At 43.9% G+C, this 20445-nt stretch overlaps 1 protein-coding gene across 1 annotated transcript in view; it reads left to right on the top strand.

Annotated features, from left to right (window-relative positions):
- Positions 1-20445, top strand: part of FAM184B (family with sequence similarity 184 member B) — a 120594-nt gene that overhangs the window by 89040 nt on the left and 11109 nt on the right. The window contains exons 9-12 of the mRNA XM_068974895.1: positions 9841-9970; positions 10769-10981; positions 15312-15465; positions 18492-18655. Coding sequence (XP_068830996.1) covers positions 9841-9970; positions 10769-10981; positions 15312-15465; positions 18492-18655 — 661 coding nt within the window. The remainder of the gene's footprint in view (positions 1-9840; positions 9971-10768; positions 10982-15311; positions 15466-18491; positions 18656-20445) is intronic.

Genomic DNA, 20445 nt, shown 5'->3' with positions numbered 1-20445 from the left:
AAATCCCATGGATGGAGGAGCCTGGTAGGCTGCAGTCCATGGGGGTCGCTAAGAGTCAGACACGACTGAGTGACTTCACTTTCACTTTTCACTTTCATGCATTGGAGAAGGAAATGGCAACCTACTCCAGTGTTCTTGCCTGGAGAATCCCAGGGATGGGGGAGCCTGGTGGGCTTCCGTCTATGGGGTCACACAGAGTCGGACACGACTGAAGCAACTTAGCAGCAGCAGCAGGGAAAACCGCTAGACCATTCAGCTATGACCTAAATCAAGTCCCTTATGATTATACAGTGGAAGTGAGAAATAGATTTAAGGGCTAGGTCTGATAGATAGAGTGCCTGATGAACTATGGAATAAGGTTCGTGACATTGTACAGGAGACAGGGATCAAGACCATCCCCATGGAAAAGAAATGCAAAAAAGCAAAATGGCTGTCTGGGGAGGCCTTACAAATAGCTGTGAAAAGAAGAGAAGCAAAAAGCAAAGGAGAAATGGAAAGATAAAAGCATCTGAATGCAGAGTTCCAAAGAATAGCAAGAAGAGATAAGAAAGCCTTCTTCAGCGATCAATGCAAAGAAATAGAGGAAAAGAACAGAATGGGGAAGACTAGAGATCTCTTCAAGAAAATTAGAGATACCAAAGGAACATTTCATGCAAAGATGGGCTCAATAAAGGACAGAAATGGTATGGACCTAACAGAAGCAGAAGATATTAAGAAGAGGTAGCAAGAATACACAGAACTGTACAAAAAAGATCTTCATGACCCGGATAATCATGATGGTGTGATCACTCATCTAGAACCAGACATCCTGGAATGTGAAGTCAAGTGGGCCTTAGAAAGCATCACTACGAACAAAGCTAGTGGAGGTGATGGAATTCCAGTTGAGCTATTTCAAATCCTGAAAGATGATGCTGTGAAAGTGCTGCACTCAATATGCCAGCAAATTTGGAAAACTCAGCAGTGGCCATAAGACTGGAAAAGGTCAGTTTTCATCCCAATTCCAAAGAAAGGCAATGCAAAAGAATGCTCAAATTACTGCACAATTGCACTCATCTCACATGCTAGTAAAGTAATGCTCAAAATTCTCCTAGCCAGGCTTCAGTAATACGTGAACCGTGAACTTCCTGATGTTCAAGCTGGTTTTTGAAAAGGCAGAGGAACCAGAGATCAAATTGCCAACATCTGCTGGATCATGGAAAAAGCAAGAGAGTTCCAGAAAAACATCTATTTCTGCTTTATTGACTATGCCAAAGCCTTTGACTGTGTGGATCACAATAAACTGTGGAAAATTCTGAGAGAGATGGGAATACCAGACCATCTGACCTGTATCTTGAGAAATCTATATGCAGGTCAGGAAGCAACAGTTAGAACTGGACATGGAACAACAGACTGGTTCCAAACTGGGAAAGGAGTACGTCAAGGCTGTATATTGTCACCCTGCTTATTTAACTTATATGCAGAATACATCATGAGAAACGCTGGACTGGAAGAAGCACAAGCTGGAATCAAGATTGCCGGGAGAAATATCAATAACCTCAGATATGCAGATGACACCACCCTTATGGCAGAAAGTGAAGAGGAACTAAAAAGCCTCTTGATGAAAGTGAAAGAGGAGAGTGAAAAAGTTGGCTTAAAGCTCAACATTCAGAAAATGAAGATCATGGCATCCGGTCCCATCACTTCATGGGAAATAGATGGGGAAACAGTGGAAACAGTGTCAGACTTTATTTTTGGCGGCTCTAAAATCACTGCAGATGGTGACTGCAGCCATGAAATTAAAAGACACTTACTCTTTGGAAGGAAAGTTATGACCAACCTAGATAGCATATTGAAAAGCAGAGACATTACTTTGCCGACTAAGGTCTGTCTAGTCAAGGCTATGGTTTTTCCAGTGGTCATGTATGGATGTGAGAGTTGGACTGTGAAGAAAGCTGAGCGCCAAAGAACTGATGCTTTTGAACTGTGCTGTTGGAGAAGACTCTTGAGAGTCCCTTGGACTGCAAGGAGATCCAACCAGTCCATTCTGAAGGAGATCAGCCCTGGGATTTCTTTGGAAGGAATGACACTAAAGCTGAAACTCCAGTACTTTGGCCACCTCATGCGAAGAGTTGACTCATTGGAAAAGACTCTGATGCTGGGAGGGATTGGGGGCAGGAGGAGAAGGGGATGACAGAGGATGAGATGGCTGGATGGCATCACTGACTCGATGAAAGTGAATCTGAGTGAACTCCGGGAGTTGGTGATGGACAGGGAGGCCTGGCGTGCTGCGATTCATAGGGTTGCAAAGAGTTGGACATGACTGAGCGACTGAACTGAACTGAACTGAACTGAACTGATTTGGACTGCTTAGCAAAATCCCATAGACTGGGTGGCTTATGAACAATAGAAATCTATTTCTCACAGTTATGGAGGCTATAAAGTCCAAGGTCAAGGTGATGGCAGTTTCTGTGTCTGATGAGGACTCATTTTCTGGCTTATAGAAGGCATCTTTTCATTCTGTCTTCACAAGGTGGACGGGCAAGGGCCTCTTTTATAAAGGTATTAATCCCACTCATGAGGGTCTCACCTTCATGACCTAATCACCTTCCAAAGGCCTTGTTTCTTAATACTGTTAGATTGGGCAGTAGGTTTCAAAATAGGAATTTTGAAGGGACAGCAACATTTATAAGCTAGAATTGAGGAAGCAAAGCCTACACCCCTAAGTCATATCAATGGCAGCATCAGGTACCCTATAGTCCTGTGAACTCTCTAGCTAATAATACTTGCCCAGCTCCCTCCGGATTCTGTCTTGGGATCTATGAGATGTGTAACCATAGCAGTTAAAGAGCACGGACTCTGGAGTCGGGCCTCCAGACTAAATGCTGGTGCTGTTACTTACCCCTGGAAGCTACGAATCTTATTCTGTTCAAAACTAACAAAGGGAAAGAAATAATCTTTACTGTGAAAATACTGGCAGGGATTTCAAGAAGTCTCTAAGGGGCCCAGCTTGGGTCATTTGTCCATCCTTGAGCCAGTCATTCTGGCCAAGGAGATGTCTGGCTCTGATGGATCAGGTATGTGTCACATGCCCTTCCCATGGGCCAGTTAAGGATGAGGGCAGAGTTAGCTGCATCTGAACTTTGTAGACTAAACAGGATCACTATGGAAAGAGAAAAGGCTTCCCCAAGGAGAGGATGCTGGGCAGACCAACAGTAGGTGATCATAGCAACCTTGTCTTTTCTCCAGTGTAGCTTTGTTGGTAAGGGGGTTACTCAACTACAGAAGAAAATGAAGAGGTGTGGGGTCTGTCGGAGAAGGCAATGGCACCCCACTCCAGTACTCTTGCCTGGAAAATCCCATGGACAGAGGAGCCTGGTAAGCTGCAGTCCATGGGGTCGCGAAGAGTCAGACACAACTGAGCGACTTCCCTTTCACTTTTCACTTTCGTGCATTGGAGAAGGAAATGGCAACCCACTCCAGTGTTCTTGCCTGGAGAATCCCAAGGACGGGGGAGCCTGGTGGGCTGCCATCTATGGGGTCGCACAGAGTCGGACACGACTGAAGTGATTTAGCAGCAGCAGCAGCAGTGGGGTCTGTAGGCTTCTTTCATGGGGGTTTTAGTTAGAGTGTAAGAACTGACAAGTATAGAAAGATCTACAGTCAGAGGCTGCAGAACAGAACAGACACATTGGTTCTTTAGGGGTGAGGTTGTATATTCAGTAGTGAAGCCCTTGAAGGTTGCTTCTCAGAGAACTTTTGGCACAGTGGGTTTTCCACTGGCTGCTGATTTAAGGTGGGGGTAGCAGGTTGGATGGGCTTCCCTGGTGGCTCAGCGGTAAAGAATCTGCCTGCAGTGCAGCAGACCTGGTTTCAATCCCTGGGTCAGGAAAACCCTGGAGGAGGGCACGGCAACCCACTCTAGTACTCCTGCTTAGAGAATCCCGTGGACAGAGGAGCCTGGCAGGGTACATTCCATAGGGTCACACAAAGTTGGACATGACTGAAGTGATTAAACAGCAGCAGCAGCAGGTCAGAATCAACTTCAGTGGTAGCATGGGGAGTCAGAAGAGTCTGCTATGGCTTGCTTGTGAGAGATGATAGTATAGGATCAGCTTTTTAGGGTACAAGGGAATTTGACACAAGAGAATAGAGTGAGAGAGGGAAATTCTCATTCGTGGTGTTCCCAGGAATGAGGATGTGATAAATATAATAACAGTAAATATTTACTGAATGCTGGATTAACCCATTTAATTTTCATTAGGTGGATACCATTATTGAAGTACTTCATTTTAAAGATGAAGGAAACTGAAGAACAGAGAGGTTAAGTGGCTTGTCTTTCTACTTATTCTGCCAGTAGATGGTAGGATCCAGATGATAGCCTCTCTGGCTCCAGAACTAATGTTTTTAACTACATCTCAACTTAGGGCAGCTGTTCTTATGCCATATGAAGTTCCACAGTTTTCCTGTTTTTTAAGATCACTCTCTCCTTTAATACTCAGTAAAATGACTGAACTTGCACTTCCAGCTGTGGCAGGGTAACTGGTACTAGACTTGCCCTCTTTCTATAGACAACTTTAAAAGTGAGCAAAATAAATGACAACTCTTTTAGTAACAGGACAATATGCAGAGAAAGACCATGTTCCTTAGAAGAGAAACATGAATTGAATCCCATAATCACTCCACATTTTCTCCTGCCTCTCTGTCTGGGGACAGTGCCAACCACAGTGCAGAGAAGTGGAGGTAAGTTGAGCTGAGGAAGCAGACATCAGGGCTCAGGGCTGCCAGAGTAGCTGGAATTTGTATGGTAGGGTACCAGAAGAGAAGATACTAAGTGGGGGTATAGGGGGCAGAAATCTATGAGAAATTTTCATAGGTCCTTGCTAGGAGCTTGAGTGAGACTCAGGAGGCCTAGGAGTATGCTGCTGCCATGGTGCTGAGAAAAATGAAGGTACTAGAGATGGGGAGCTAGGAGACACTGGATTCCAAGATCAGCTACAATGAAAAAAGCTCTGTGAGCATTGAGTTGAGACCTCAGAAACAACACTTTAGGAGTAAGAAACACACCCTGCAGGATAAGGGCCACACCCTAGAACAAAGGACAGTGTTGAACTATCAGTTCAGTTCAGCCGCTCAGTCGTGTCTGACTCTTTGCGACCCCGTGAATCGCAGCACGCCAGGCCTCCCTGTCCATCACCAACTCCCGGAATACCATACATGCTCTATAAAAAGACAAATCCAGGCATAAAAAGATCAGAAATAGCCCTGAGTAATTTGATTGGCTGTCGTAACAAAACTAAACACTTCTGAAAGGAATTCATAATACAGACTCCTAGTATTGTATTATCCACAGTATTGAGCATTTGATGAAAACATTATAAGACATGCAAGGAAGCAGAACAGTATGACTTATAATCAAGAAAAAAAATCAGCTAATATAGCCTAAAATGACCTAGATATTGGAATTAGCAGACAAAGACTTGAAAGCAATTATATGAGCCATGTTCAGGGAAAGGATTGTTATAATGAATGAAGAAATAGGGAATATCTGCAGAGAAATGAAAACCTTGAAGCAATGGAAATTCTAAAGCTGTAATGTACAATATCCACAATGAAAACCTCATTAGGTGTACTTAACAGCAAATTAAAATCACAGAAGAAAAGTTTATTGCCTGAAGATAGATCAGTAGAAACCATCTTATCCAAAGAATGAGGGGGGAAATTTTTTTTAAATGAGGAGATTCTTAGTGACGTGTGGGACAATATCAAATAGTTTAACATGCATGTATTTAGAGCCCATATGTAAAAAGGGAAAGAAGATGAACCAGGAAAAAATATTTGGAAAAAATGACCAAAAATTCCCCCAATTTGATGTGGGACACCCATTTACATATTCAAGAAGCTCGGTGAACTCCCCACAGAATAAATCTGAAGATAACAATGCCTACCTAGATACATCATAGAAAATCTGCTGAAAACAAAATATATCCCCCCAAATCTTACAAGCAGTCAGGTTTTTAAGAAGACAAATTACATACAGGAGACAGTTGGCTTTTCATGAATACTAATGACAACTGACTTGTCATCAACCTTCTAGGCTCATTTTCTGATGAAAGCCAGAAAATGAAGCAGTATCATTAAGGTTATAAATGGAAAAAAAAAAAAAAAAAAAACACTGTAAAATCCTAACTTTAAATCCAGTGAAAATATCCTTCAAAAATGAGAATGAAATAGAACATTTTCAGGTATATAAAAGCTAAGAGGACTTTTCACTGGTTAAGCTGTAGTATGATAAACAGCAGTGGAATTTATTGAAGCTGAAAGGAAATTACAGCAAATTTAAAGTTGCATCTACAGGAGAAAATGAAGAGCATCAGAAATGGTAAATGTATGCTGCTGCTAAGTCACTTCAGTCGTGTCCGACTCTGTGCAACCCCAGAGACGGCAGCCACCAGGCTCCCCTGTCCCTGGGATTCTCCAGGCAAGAACACTGGAGTGGGTTGCCATTTCCCTCTCCAGTGCATGAAAGTGAAAAGTGAAAGTGAAGTCGCTGAGTTGTGTCCAACTCTTCACGACCCCATGGACTGTAGCCCACCAGGCTCCTCCATCCATGGGATTTTCCAGGCAAGAGTACTGGAGTGGGGTGCCATTGCCTTCTCCGGTAAATGTATAGGTAAATATAGAAAACTACTGCTTTTCTTTCTCTTTAATTTCTTTAAAAGACATATAACTGCTTAATAATTAAGCAGTATATTATGAAGTTCACAATGCATATAGTTGAATAATATATGACCGCTAGCACAAAGAATGGGGATTAATGGAATTATAGTATTGTAAGGGACTCATATTTTATATGAAGAGGTACAATGTTAACTCTAAGTTGGTTGTGGTAAGTTAAGGATACAAGTTGTAATCCACAGAGCAACATTAAACATTAATACAAAGAAAAGCTTAAAAAATCCAACAAAAGAACTAAAATGGAATCATAAAATATCAGGTAGGAAGATAGCAAAAGAACAGAAGAACGATAAGAAAAGGAATTGGGCAATTAGAAAAACAAGTAAGATGTGGATTTAAACCCAATCATTTCAATACTGATAATGTAAATGAAACAGAGACATCATTTAAAAGAAAGAGATTGCCAGAGAGGATCAAAAGGCAGCGCATTTACCATATGCTATCTGCAAGAGAGAGATTTAAGTATAAAGACACTGTTATGGGCTGAACTGTGCTGCCCCATGCCCCCCTCAAATTCATATGTTAAGGCCCTACTCCCCAGTATGAATGCATTCAGAGATAAAGCTTTAAATAGATGATTGATTCAAATGCGGTTATTAGGGGGGCCCTCACCCAATATTTCCTTGTAAGAAGAGATTAGTGCACTGGTAAAGCAGACAAAGGGGCAATCACATGAGGACATGGGGTGATGGAAGTTGGTTTTCTGCAAGCTTCACAAGAGAAGCCTTAGAAGAAACCAAACCCGCTGACTCCGTGATCATGGACTTCTAGCTTTCAGAATTATGAGAAAATTAATTTCTGCTTGTTAAGCCCTTCGGTTGGTGGTATTTTGTATGACACACCTTATACAGGCACAGATAAGTTGAAAGGTAAAAGGATAAAAATAGATATACCATGCAAATACAAAATGTAAGGAAGCTAATGTGGCTATATTCATATCAATGTAGACTTCAGAACAAGAAGTATTACCAGTGATTAAAAAGGGATGTTTCATAACAGTAAAGTGGCCAATTCTTCTGGAAGACATCACAATCCTAAATGTGTATTACCTAATTACAGAGCTTTAAATGATGAAGCAAATACTATGAGAACTAAAGGAAGAAATGTACAATCATATCTGAGATTCTGACATCCTTTTTTGAATATTTGATTGAATGACTAGACTAATATCAGTAAGGACATAGAAGATTTGAACTAAACTATTAACTAACTTAATCTATTTTATATCTGTAGACAATATGCTGAAAAACTACAGAATAAATTTTTTTCAAGGCACTAAAAACATTTGTCAATATAGACAAACTAATATTCTTCATGAATACAAAATCCTCAACAAAATGTTTGAAAATATAAAGCAGTATATAAAAAGAATAATACATCATGACCAAGTACAGTTTATCACAGAAATGTGTGGTTGATTGAACATTTGAATGGCAATCATGTAATTCATCATATTAAAAAATGAAGGGAAAAATAAATAATCATATCAATAGATGCACAAAAGCATTAGACAAAAGTTAACATCCTTTCATGATAAAAACTCTTCAGTCCATGAATAGAATTTCTTCAACCTGAAAAAGATTATGTATGATAAACATGCTTAATGGTAAAATGCTGGACATGTTCCTCCAAAAACTCAGAACAAAGCAAAAATTCTGCTCTCACTACCTATCATTGTCCTGAAGGTCCTAGGCAGTCCTGTAAAGCAAGAAAAAGAGCTACAAATTAGAAAGGAAGAGTAAAAATGTCTTTATTTACAGACAGAATGATCATAATTGAATACTCAGTGTTGTTAAGAACATAATTTACTCTGAATTGAGCTATAGATTCAGTTCAATCCCATGTAAAATCCCAATAGCCCTGTTTGTAGGAATAAACAAACTGTTCTGAACACAGTTATATTTAGCATAGCTTCCAGAAGTTTGAAGATAACCTAAGAGAATTAGGATGCAAAGAAAGAAACCTTTTCACTTTATTAAATACTTGACTAATTTTTATTTGTATTAATATACAATTAATGCAATGTGCCAGACATAGAGTTAAGCATTTTTTTAAGATATTTACTCTATTAATCCTTATAACAATCCATGCAAAAGGTACTAATATTAACCCCATGTTTTGGAAGAGGAAACAGTTTAAAGAGCTCAGACAAAGTAACATAACCATTTACCAGTAGTAGCACTAGAATTTGAATCTGGGCAATCTGGGTCTAGTATCCATGATCTTAACAACTTCGCTACACTGCTCTTAACATCCTGCCCTTCCTTTCAGAGGTCCCCTCTGTCTATGTTGCTGGGCCTTTTCGCCTCTGCCAAGTCAGAGTCCTTATGGTCTTTCTTCACAGGCCAGGGCCCTAACCTGTGGTCCTCTGGCCTGATGTGTTTGCCAGAGGAAGCAAAATGTCATTGACCTCCCAGCACTCTCTGCAGAGATGCCCACAGTGCATCTTTTACACTGTAATGCAGGACATCTTTTACACTGTTAAACAGGATAAATATTTAACTTTACAATCAGCCCATCACATTTTCTCAGCTGATTTAAAAGCTCGGAACTGGGTATAGAAAAGTCTCCTCCAAAAATATTTGTCAGCATCTCTTCTAGAATGCAGAAACTACTGCAGCTTTAAACCAGCATTGTCTTGTCCCTGCTACATACACAGAAAGGCTATTTATAATCCTCCTGTGTATACTTGGGAAAAGCCAGTTAAAGCCATGTGTGCTTTGAAAAGTGTAAAGTACTGTATTCAAGTAGAACATCATTTTTTGTTATTATTTTCCACATTCATGAAAAGTTGTGAAATTAGACTACAGAGACCTCTTCTTTTGAAGCTTCCAGGAATCCCATATAAGTAACTCTAAACTCTCAGTCATTCTGATAATTGATCATTTATTAAGTACCCACTGAAACAGATATCCACTGATTCCAGCTGAATATTGACAGTCTCCCAAGTGCAACAGCACTTAGAATTGTACGTCAAATAGCTTTTTCAAATCTAGGAGAGATGTCTCTCATTCTGTTAGTGCCATCAGAGCTCCCTCCTCCCAGCCTGAGTGCCTGGGATGTTAGCAGGGTGACCATGTCATTTCCATGGCATCTTTTGTGATTTTGACCTCCGTATCTTCAAAGGATCGAAGCACCCATCAAGGAGGGAGGTGACCTGCAGCCTCCACTGGGCTCTTTGCCAAAGGAGAAGGCACCAGAAATCCAGCGTCTGCAGAAGGAGTGGCAGAGCCAGAAGGCCAGATTGCAAGCCCAGGTAGAAGGATGGCCTTGGTGGGGATGCACCCTCATGCTGAGTGAGACCCTGTCTCTCCCTTATTCTTGCAGACAACCTTGGAAATGCATGCGGGGCCCAATTCTTGTCCAAGTTGGGGAGGGCAGTCCAGGTCCAGGGCAAGGTGGGTTTCTTGGTTCTGTTCATTTATCCATTTAACACCTACTGTGGCTCATGAGTACCTGCTAAGAGCCAGGAACTCTTCGAGGTGCTTGTATATTATCAGTGAACAAACCAGACAAAAGTCCTGCATTATAGGGCTTGTATTTTAGCAGAGGAGGTGGACACCAACAATAAACACTAGACATAAAAAATAAGCACTTATAATATTAGAAGATGTTAAGGGCTTAAGTAAAACGAAAAGACTGAACAGGATAAAGATTGAGTGGCTGTCTGGTGATGAGGGGTGGGTATAATACCAAACAGGATTGTCAGGGAAAGCTTCCATAAGAAAGGGAGATTTGGGCATGTGGGGCACGCAAGGGAGGCTGCTGTATAGACCTCTGGAGTGTTTTCTGGTCCCCTTTTGATTTCTCTTGGATGGCACACATCCCAGCCCTTCTTTTCTGTTCCCTGGTATCCATGGCTCTAGCTGAGGAGCCCCTAGGAGGGCCAGCTGTCCCCAGGTCCTTCAAGCTTGCCACTTCTACCCGCCTCAGCATTCCCATGGGTAGAGGAGGCTCATGTGGGCTGTGGAGACGTTCAGAAAGCTTTGATGTTTAAAGAAAACCCCAGGCAGGGTGAGAGTCCCAGCCTGAGCTTGGATGCCCTGGTGGGCAGGTCTCACAGATGCAGCAGGCCCTGGAGCAGTGTGCCACAAGCTACAGGGAGGACCTGCGGGAGCTCAAGCAGCTTTCTGACCACGAGCGGGAGCAGCTGCGGCATGAGCTCCAGGAGACCATACAGCAGAATCAGGCAGCGAAAGCCCAGCTTGAGGCTGCCCACAAGCGAGCTCTCTGCATGCTTGAGAAAGCTAAAAACCAGGAAGTCAAGGTAAAGGTGTTAATGACGACGCCCACTAACTACTATGGAGCTCTTGCTGTGCAAGCACCTGCTCAGCACTTTGGGGGGAGCCTGTTGTACAATATCTCCAGTCCCCATATTCAGCTTACAAGGTCATTATTATCATATTCCCTTTTTCTGGATGAGGAAGGAGGCTCAGAGAGGTTTGGCAACTTGCTCAGGGTCACAGAGCTAGTAAGAGACAAGATAAGGATTCAGACAGACTCAGGTCTGTTGAACTTCTGGTCATCTGCACATGACTTTTATATCATAAGACCAACTTCTCTTTCATGACTTGGGCAATATCCTGCAAAAGAAATACTAAGAGCTCCCAAAGGGAAAAATTGATACCAGACTCAAAGTACTTGAATTCAAATGTCATCAAACATCTCAGCAGCAATAGGGAAGCTAGAAGATAATGAAGCAATTCTGAGAAATTCAATTAAAACCATTAATAAGGGTGAGAACTGAATAAAAAAATATCAGACATATGAAATATTAGGAAAATTACCTTTTGTTATCAGTTTATGCCTCTCAGTTCGCAATTTACCCTTCAGTACCTACTTGTGATAATGATCTGTATTCTTTAAGCATTTCTCTTTACCTTCCTTACAGTGCTAAACTTTGTCAGTAGAGGGCGCTGGAGGCACCTTGCAGGAGGAAGGAGGCTTCCCTCCCTGGTTCTGGAAGGTGCCTGTTTGCTGTTTCTGGCTTCCACTGCACACCTGAACAGTGTCCTGGGTGTGTGAGGACATAGATGATATACTGCCCCAGTGGCCTGACAGTAATCACACAGCTCTGGTCCAGACCCAGTGACGACCTTCCTGTGACCTTGTGATGTGGACACTACAGACTCCATCATCACACTTGGTGACCCTGCCTCTCTCTGAGTTCCTATCCATTGCCTGCTGTCACCTGTACCCCAGAGGTTTGTTTCTTGCAACCCTCACAAAGCAAACACTGTCTGCTCTGGCAGCCTTCACACCTGCCCTGGTGCCCCCATTCCCTCTGGGCACCTGCCCACCTTGGTTCACCTGCACAGGTGGAGGGTTGCTCCTGCTTGACTCTGGCCTGGGCAATCCAGCCATCTCCATCAGTGAACTACCACCAACCTTCTCCACCAAGGTCTGGATCCCAAGCTGGGGAAGGGCTCCCCATCCGAAGCTTTCCCTTTCTTGGATGGTCTCAGTCAGCCTCAGAACACCCTTCAGAGTTCTTTTTGCATCTTCCATACACTTTTCCTCAGGAAGTTCCTTGAGGAATATCCCACCAAAACAAAGGAACACACCAAAAAAGAGGGAATAAAAGAGATCTAGCATACAGGGAATCTAGCACAGGAGAAAAGTTTCAGGAGCCTAGCTGTGCCACTAACAGAGCCTAGACTGGAGTCTAGACTGGAGCACGAGGATGGAGGGCTCCAGAAGAGATGCCTCCATGGAAAAATAGGCTTGATGGCTTCTCTGATCGATTTGGCCATGTGGAAAATTGTAGTGAACGTATTTTACAAAGCTTTTAGAGGTTGTAGGAAGAATTGGCCAAAAATCCAAAAAATAATAATAAAATACAGTAGTTATTAACGCAAGGAAAAATAAAACTTTGGATAAGGTAGACTTTTTATTTCTTTATTTTTGGCTGTGCTGGGTCTTGTTTGGTGCACGTGGGCCTTCTCTAGTTGCAGTGGGGGCTACTCTCTAGTTCTGGTGCACAGACTCCTCACTGTGGTGGCTTCTCTTGTTGCCAAGCACAGGCTCTAGAGCACACAGGCTTCAGTAGTTGGGGTACACGTGATTAGTTGCCCTGAGGCATGTGGAATCATCCTGGACCAGGGATTGAGCCCACATCCCCTGCACTGGCAGGTGGATTCCCAACTACTGGACCACCAGGGAAATCCAAGGTAGATTTTAATAATTATAATTTACTTAGCTCAGTAGTAAATGGCATTTACTTACAAGAAGGAACTATTGAATATAGTTCACTGTATTTAAAAAAGAAATATAACAATATTTGAGGAATGGAAGAGAAAGAATGTATGAGACCAAAATCTTCATCTGCCATAATAGAAAGACAATTCATAATTTCTAAAATAATCAAGTTAAAGCAGGATGGAGATACTGTCTTGTTATTGGTGGTAAATATCAGAAGAAAGAACTAAGAGTTCCAATGGCTACCTCCAGTAGACAGGATGCACACAGAAGAAGAAAGAGGGCTGGGAGGTGCTAGTTTTCATTTTTAAAAAGCGGTATTTGGCTCTTTATACTGTGTTCATGCATTGCCCAGATAAAAATAAAAAAGAAGCTTTTAGAAAAATGAGAGAGAAAAGAAATGAGATAATGCATATGGACTGCTTGATACTTAGTAGGTGTTCAGAATTTGTGAATTCCTTCTCTTCTTTTATTCTCTTAAATCTTTCTCCAGCTTTGCTTTCAGTCTGCAAGAGCTAAGGCTGACAAGTTCCCCATGTTATTCACTGCTGGGTCATGCTGGGTCATGCTGGCCTTTGTGTTGGCTTGAGCTTTACTCCTCCAGGCCAAAGGCCTCAATCCCTTGCAGGAGGCAGAGGAAGCGTAGAGGTCTGTGGTGGGAGAGAGGGGAGTGTGCTCTGTCCATTGGGATAACCCACAGTTCTAAGCCCCAGTCCCTAGCAGCCATGGAACCAGATTCATGGGGTCTTCATTACTGGCTCCAGTCTACTTGGGGTGGTTCCAGAATGAGACCAAAGTGTTTGAAATTCTCACTGGAGATGGTAGACATATGATCATTCCTAATACATGATAGTGATTGAGAGTGAGATGCCTGGGTTCAAATCCTGGGTCTGCTACCTACAAGGAAAGGGAGCTTAGGCTTCCTTCTGCCTCATGTTCCCTATTCATAAAGTGAGGCTAGTAACATGTACCGTACAGAACCACTGAGAACATCTAAAGAGAATTCACCAGAAGTGCTTAAAGCAATACATGACTAACAGCAACCCCATAGACTGTAGCCCACCAGGCTCCTCTGTCTGTGGGATTCTCCAGGCAAGAATACTGGAATGGGTAGCCATTCCCTTCTCCAGAGGATCTTCCTGACACAGGGATTGAACCTGGGTCCCCTGCATTGCAGGCAGATTCTTTACTGTCTGAACCACCAGAGAAGCCCCAGGGCAAACAAAAAGCTGGGGCAGTTTGCCAGGGATGAATGTCTGGCTTGATATAAAATCTGGCCACTAAAACTTGCATGATCCTCACTGCCAAGGACTTCTGAGCCAGAAGGCAGGCAAGGCTGACCTAAAAAGAGATTGGCTCCATCTTTTGCAAGATCTTTGCTTCAATCTCTCCATTCACATTTCCTTGGGATTAAAATGTCACCAGTTGGAGTGCTCTGAGCCTTGCAGCAAGTGCAAGAAGGAGAAAGTATCAGAGAGTTTGAAAAGTACAAGACTTTTCTGTCTAGATAAACTCACCAGGGGATGACTGAGTTTCCCATGATAGGAATAAGACTGTTTCTCCCCATTTGCTGGGGAGCAGCAAAGCAAAGATGCTGCTGCCCTCTAGTAGCTGCCTCGTCTGCTTTTCCCTAACGGGAGCCTCATGCATTTGATGCAGTCCCATTTCTCATTGTTCCTGGAGGTTGCTTGAGGGAGTGGGAAGGGCTTGGGCCCTGGATACCATCACCCATGGGTTACAATCCTGCACCCACCATTACTGGTTTTCGGTTAGGGCACTTTACTTTTCTGAGTTTGTTTCCTCTTAATCCTGTATCTTTTCTGTGTGACCTTGGGAAAGCTAATTCATCTCTCTCAGCCTCAGTTTCCTCACCTGAAAAGTGGGATGTGTTAATTGGAACTCTTTGTTGCAAAAGTAATAGAAACTATTAGTTTCTTGTTGCTGCTGTAGCAAAATTACCACAAACTTGGTGGCTGAGCACAACATAGATTTATTATCTGACAGTGCTGGAAGTCAGAAGTCCTAAAACCAAGGTGTTGACAGGGCTGTGTCCTTTCTAAAGGCCCTAGAGAAGAACCTGCTTTCTTGCTTTTCCTAGTTAGTGTCTGTCTCTTTCCCCCACCTCCTAACACCAAATTCCCAATGATTGTTCCAATTTTGAACAGTTATCCACTCTGGTCCAGTCAGCTGTGAGCCAGTTAGATTACACAGCACAAAATGGCTGCTGTGGCCAGGTCCAGATGAGTAGGGGAACAGTCACTGTAGCCTGATAAGCCCTCCACTGGGGAGTGGCAAGTGCTCAAGGAAGCCCCCGACAATGAGGAAAAATTAGGCAAAGGGGACAGGTCTCCCCCTCTGTGCCCACTTTCATGCCTTCTTCCTCCCACTTGTGCCCACAGGCCACAGAAGAACGCTTGAAGAAGGAATCCAGCCACAGCCTCCAGATCCAGCACCAGGCGCACCGGCTGGAGCTGCAGGCCTTGGAGGAAAAGGCCCGGCAAGAGCTCCAAAGGGAGTTGGAGAGGATGCAGGCTCAGCAGGCACTGCTGTTAGGTATGCATCAGCCGTGCACCCATCAGGGGTTGGGGCAGTGGGGTGGGGGGTGGTAAGGACCAGCGTGACCCTCCTGGCTCTGCCACCAACCAGCTGCGAGATGTGCATCAGGTCACACACAGCCTCGTTTTCATTTTCTAGGAAGTTGAGTTGCGCTTGTCTCTCCATCATAGAAGTTTTGTACGGATTTGATGAGATATAAAATGCTTAGCATATAAATGAGCCCCGCTAGTGCAGATGATATTATCATCATCATCTTCATCATCATTACTGAGCATTAGCCAGATCTCAGCCTTCGTGAGAATTTCATGAGGTGGCCTCAAACTCTCATTTCTAAAGATTTCTGTAAAGCTGGGGACTTAAGCCCCCAGGATTCTGGGTTTGCCTCTGCTTCTTTCCCTGCCTTCACATTCTCAGCAGGAAGCTCACTTCCTCTTCAGTTTTCACAGCAAAAACTTGTCACACAAAGCATTCTGGAAGTTTCCAGAGGCAGTAGAGATCTCCAAAGTCAAACTGCTTGGGTTTGAAGCCTGACTCCATTCAATGTGCACTAGCTGTGTGACCTCAGGCGAGTTGCTTAACTGCTCTGTGACTCAGTTGCTCATCTGTAAAATGGGAATAACAATAGTATCCCCTTCGTTGGGCTGTTGTTACAATTACATGAGTATATACATGGCAAGTGCTTAGAATAGCACCTGGTAAATGCTGTGTAAATGTTCACTGTCATTACTGCTGAATATTCCACCTGTGCATGGCTGACTCTAAGAGGCTCTGTCTGTTTGGGTAGATAATCTCTCTCCCTCATTTTCTCCTTTACTCTCATCTTCATTCTCACTATTAAGAGCAAGACAAATGTTCTCCTTATTTCATGTCTAGCATTAAAAACCATATAGACCTTTTAAAAATTTTCTTCAAACCTAGACAGTGCTCTCCTTAAGAGAATTTTTGGAAGAGTATTTTCTTTACCTCCATAAGTGAATAAGATCTACTTGCTGCTTGATTTCATTAGACAATGTGACCTGCTCACTGCATGTCAGCACATCAGCCCACATTCATGTTTCCAGATGAAGGAGAGAAAGAGTCCCACAGATTTCCCAGTTAGCAGCTACCCTGGAATGGAGGTGGCCACATGGGAAATGCCAAAGTTTCGGCATCTTAAGAAGATAGATTATACAAGATAATACCCAGGTTGTACCACACTTCTCAGGAACCAGACTCCCCAGACTGAGGTCAGGCTGGACAACCCTGATGAGTCCAACACCCCACAGCAACCATCTTTGCTGCCCTGTCCCTGGCCTCTCTGACCCCACAGCAGCCTGATCTTTACCTGGATGAAAGATTCCAGAGAGACCCTGGGGACAGACTGGCATGCTCAGCACAAGTCCCAGGAAGAAGGGGCTTTGTGGACTGTGTAATGATGATAACAAATCGTGGGCTTTGTGGGTGGCATTGGATGGGTGGGAGCACAGACCACCACAGGGTGATACTAGGACTTCCTGGTCCAAGTTACTCCCCTTCCATCATCTGTGTGAGACACACCTGACATGCAATATAGGTCACTGTGTGAGGAGCAGGAAGGGTAAGTGTCCACCAGATTACCTGACACACTGGGGTGGGTACCTAGACATGCTGGTTGAATAGGTGGATGGGCAGGTGGATGGATGAGGGTGTAGATGGGCAAATGAATGGATGGTGAGAAAATATGAGAAAAGAGGGGCAGGTAGTTCATGCTTCGCTAAAGAGTTTTATTACACATATTTTTGTGATAAAGGATTTCAAAAATTGGGTTGTATTTAAGCTATAGAAATCACTCTATTAAAATCTGAGAGGAGAAGGAAGATGATGAAATAAATTTTTCAACATAATAGCATCAGAATAATTAAACTTTTATATGTGTTTATTGTCCTTTCAGGGAAGCATAGTAAACTTGTGGGAAATCTTTTACAACTGGGACACTTTCATAACATCATTAATTTTTGCTCTAAACATCTTTTATTTATTTTACAAATATATGTTGAGCACTTGCTCTACACTAAATCCTGTACTATGTACCTTATGGCCTCTGAGATTATTGGAACAATGTTTCAAAAGTAATTTGCAATACCTAAAATATAAAGTCTCAAAAGTCCATAATGGAAAATAAAGTATCAAATTTACTAGCACTTGAAAATTATATTCTCTTTAAAAATTAATAACTCACTGAATACTGTCTACTCCATCAGAAAATGTTCTTTTTGAAATGATTATTTTATTTGCCTTTTGATCGCACTGGGAAGTGTCACACTATCAGAAATCACCCCCAATCCTCAGAGGAGAAATTGTACTTCCTGGTTGTACTGGTCCCTGAGTTAAGGAGGGCATGTACATTTCCCCTGGATGATTCTGGTTTTCATAATGACTCTGTTGGGATGATATGCCATCCCCTCCCTGCTGTTCACAATCCAGCTAGGAACTTACATCCATGAGAAGGAGAACCTGTGATTGTTTGTCTCCTTGAGAATTAGCATAAATATATGTCAACATTTCAATTTGAGACCTGTACTTCAAGAAGAGGCCACTGGGTCATGTGCTAATTCCCTGTTCTTAATTTTCTGTCTTGGTGCTGAGGCCAAGTGTTGCCTCAGGGTTCAGCTCTGGATTAAGGCTGTCCCACCCCCAATCCTAACCAACCAGCAATGATTAAGCAGGTGATTCTGAGGGGAGAAGAACCATGGGAGGTGTTGAATCCTGACACTATGACTTATTAGCAGTATAGCTCTGAGGTGCTCAGGCTTTCTGAGGCCAAGTTCCTTCAGCGTAAAGTGGGAGGGATAATACTGGATAGGATGGTTGTAGGGTTTCACTGAAAACACTTTTTAAGGGCTTAACACATTTACTCCTCTATAAATGGTATTATTGTTGCTGTTCTATTGAAATAGGTAAGTTTGGGGAATGTGAACCAACACCTACAGCTGCTCCCCACCCTAACCCACCCCAGACTTTGGCCTCAGCATGCTTCTGACCTTCCACTGCTCTTCCTTTTGCAGAGTCCCTGAGGCAGGAGCTGGCAGAGCAGCGGGCTGCCTGCTCTGAGCACCAGAAGGACTTGGAGGTGCTGCAGACTGAGCTGAGGGCCCTGGACAGCATGGGCAGACGGCAGGTCATCACCCAGTGTCCAGGGGGCAGCGAGGACCATGCTGGGACTTCAGAGGTCAGCACCTCTGCCCTGCCCACACCCTTCTTGGAGCAGCATCAGGGAGAGGTTCCAAGTGCTCTTTCACCCCTTCTCCTTCCACAGGCCTGGGGGATATGTCATGAGCCTGCAGGCTCCCACCTCTGGAAAGCAAAAAACAAGTTTTAAGTACAGCCTGTTATTTTAAATTCAGATGAAATAGCATCTCAGGGTGTTGGTGACAGACAGGTGCTAGAGACAGCTCATCTGGGTCACTCCATGGACCTGCACAGAATTTCTCAGAACACCTCCCCAAACAGATTTCTGCCTAGATGTCCCCTGTTGCCATGAGTCGGGGCTGCCTTTCTGTCACCAAAGCTCTGAACTTTCTGGTCAGACTTGGCCCATCATTTTCCTCCTTGCCCATCCATAATTCCTACCTTGCTGGGTAGCACAGGGACCCCCTAACAACCCAGACATCTCTCCCCAGCCCACCACATTGGGCCTCAGGTATCCATCTAAGGCACCTCTGTGAAAAGCCTTCAGTGGCTCCTTGCTGCTATCAGAATAAGCTCCCAGTGCCCAGTCTGATGTTGAAAAGCCTTCAGCCACTGGCTGCATTTCCCTCTCTGCTCTAAACATGGCCTCTGCCTCCTGCCTCAGTGCCTTTGCACATGCCCTGCCTCCTGCCTGGGACCCTTCCTCCCTTTTCAGCGCCCAACTGATCCTTCCAGGCTGGGGGTCTCCCATCCACACCCATGACTTCTCTCCACCCTCTGAGTGCCTGGAACACTTCCTGTTACTGCAGCTCAGCTCGCACCCGCATCTACTGCCTGTCCTGTTAGGGACCCATCACTACATGGATATCCTTGTTTCCTCGACTGGACTACAAGCCATGTCTGTCCATCTCAGTCCACCCCAACCCCAGCACTTGGCACACAGTTCTGCACACACTAGAGTCTCCACCAGAGTACGCAAATGGCCATAACTAGTTGGTGTCCCAGCCCTGCTGAAGATCGGAGGAACGTGGGGATCATTCATTCCAGATTTTGCTGGTATTGAGAACCTGAACACAATTTCTGTGTTGAATGAGAATTATTAACAACTGATATATCACAGTGAGTTGGTGATATAACAACTGATATATCACAGTTGGTAAAGTCTAGCAGAGGAAAAACAGAACATGATCCATTATATGTTCTAGATTGGTGGGAGCCACCTGGACCTATGGTAGGGGACAGGGGAAGTGTGGGATGGTGACAGCTGGTGGCTGGAGGGTCCAGTGATAGGCCCACTGCAGTGAGTGACAGGCTCACCTGAGGGCTATGGATAGAGACTCAGGCTGGGTGGATGAGACAGTACCTGGTCATCAATGTGCCGGCCTCACCTACATCTCACTGGAGGGAAGCCCTGAACACTCAGGGAGAAACAGCAGACCCTGGGTGATCTCCCACACAGAGAAGAAATGTATTCATTCATAAGAAGGAACAACTCCAGGCAGCAGGAATGAAGGGGCGGCGGTGGCGGGGGCCAGAATATAAGGATGCACTGGTGGATACCACTGCAGGTAAGTGGTGTTCCATCCACCGGAATCTTCTGAGAGCCCCATGAAATATTTCTCAAATCTTTCCCAGCCAAGGACAGAGAGGGATGGACATACCCATCAGCTTCTCTCTCCTTCCAGTCAAGCATGGCCCCACAGAACCTTAACCAAGCTCTTCTGGGTCACGCAGATGTGAGTGCCAGGTGGTGCCCAAGAGTGTCCCACATCATGTGCGCCCCAGGGCTGGAAGCAAGAAGTACGGGGCCTGGGTCACACATGCCCCCTC

The sequence above is a fragment of the Capricornis sumatraensis genome, chromosome 7 (assembly GCF_032405125.1).
Source record: "Capricornis sumatraensis isolate serow.1 chromosome 7, serow.2, whole genome shotgun sequence".
Classification (NCBI taxonomy): Eukaryota; Metazoa; Chordata; class Mammalia; order Artiodactyla; family Bovidae; genus Capricornis; species Capricornis sumatraensis.
The sequence above is the reverse complement of the archived record's forward strand: the minus strand, read 5'-3'. Positions and strand labels throughout refer to the sequence as shown.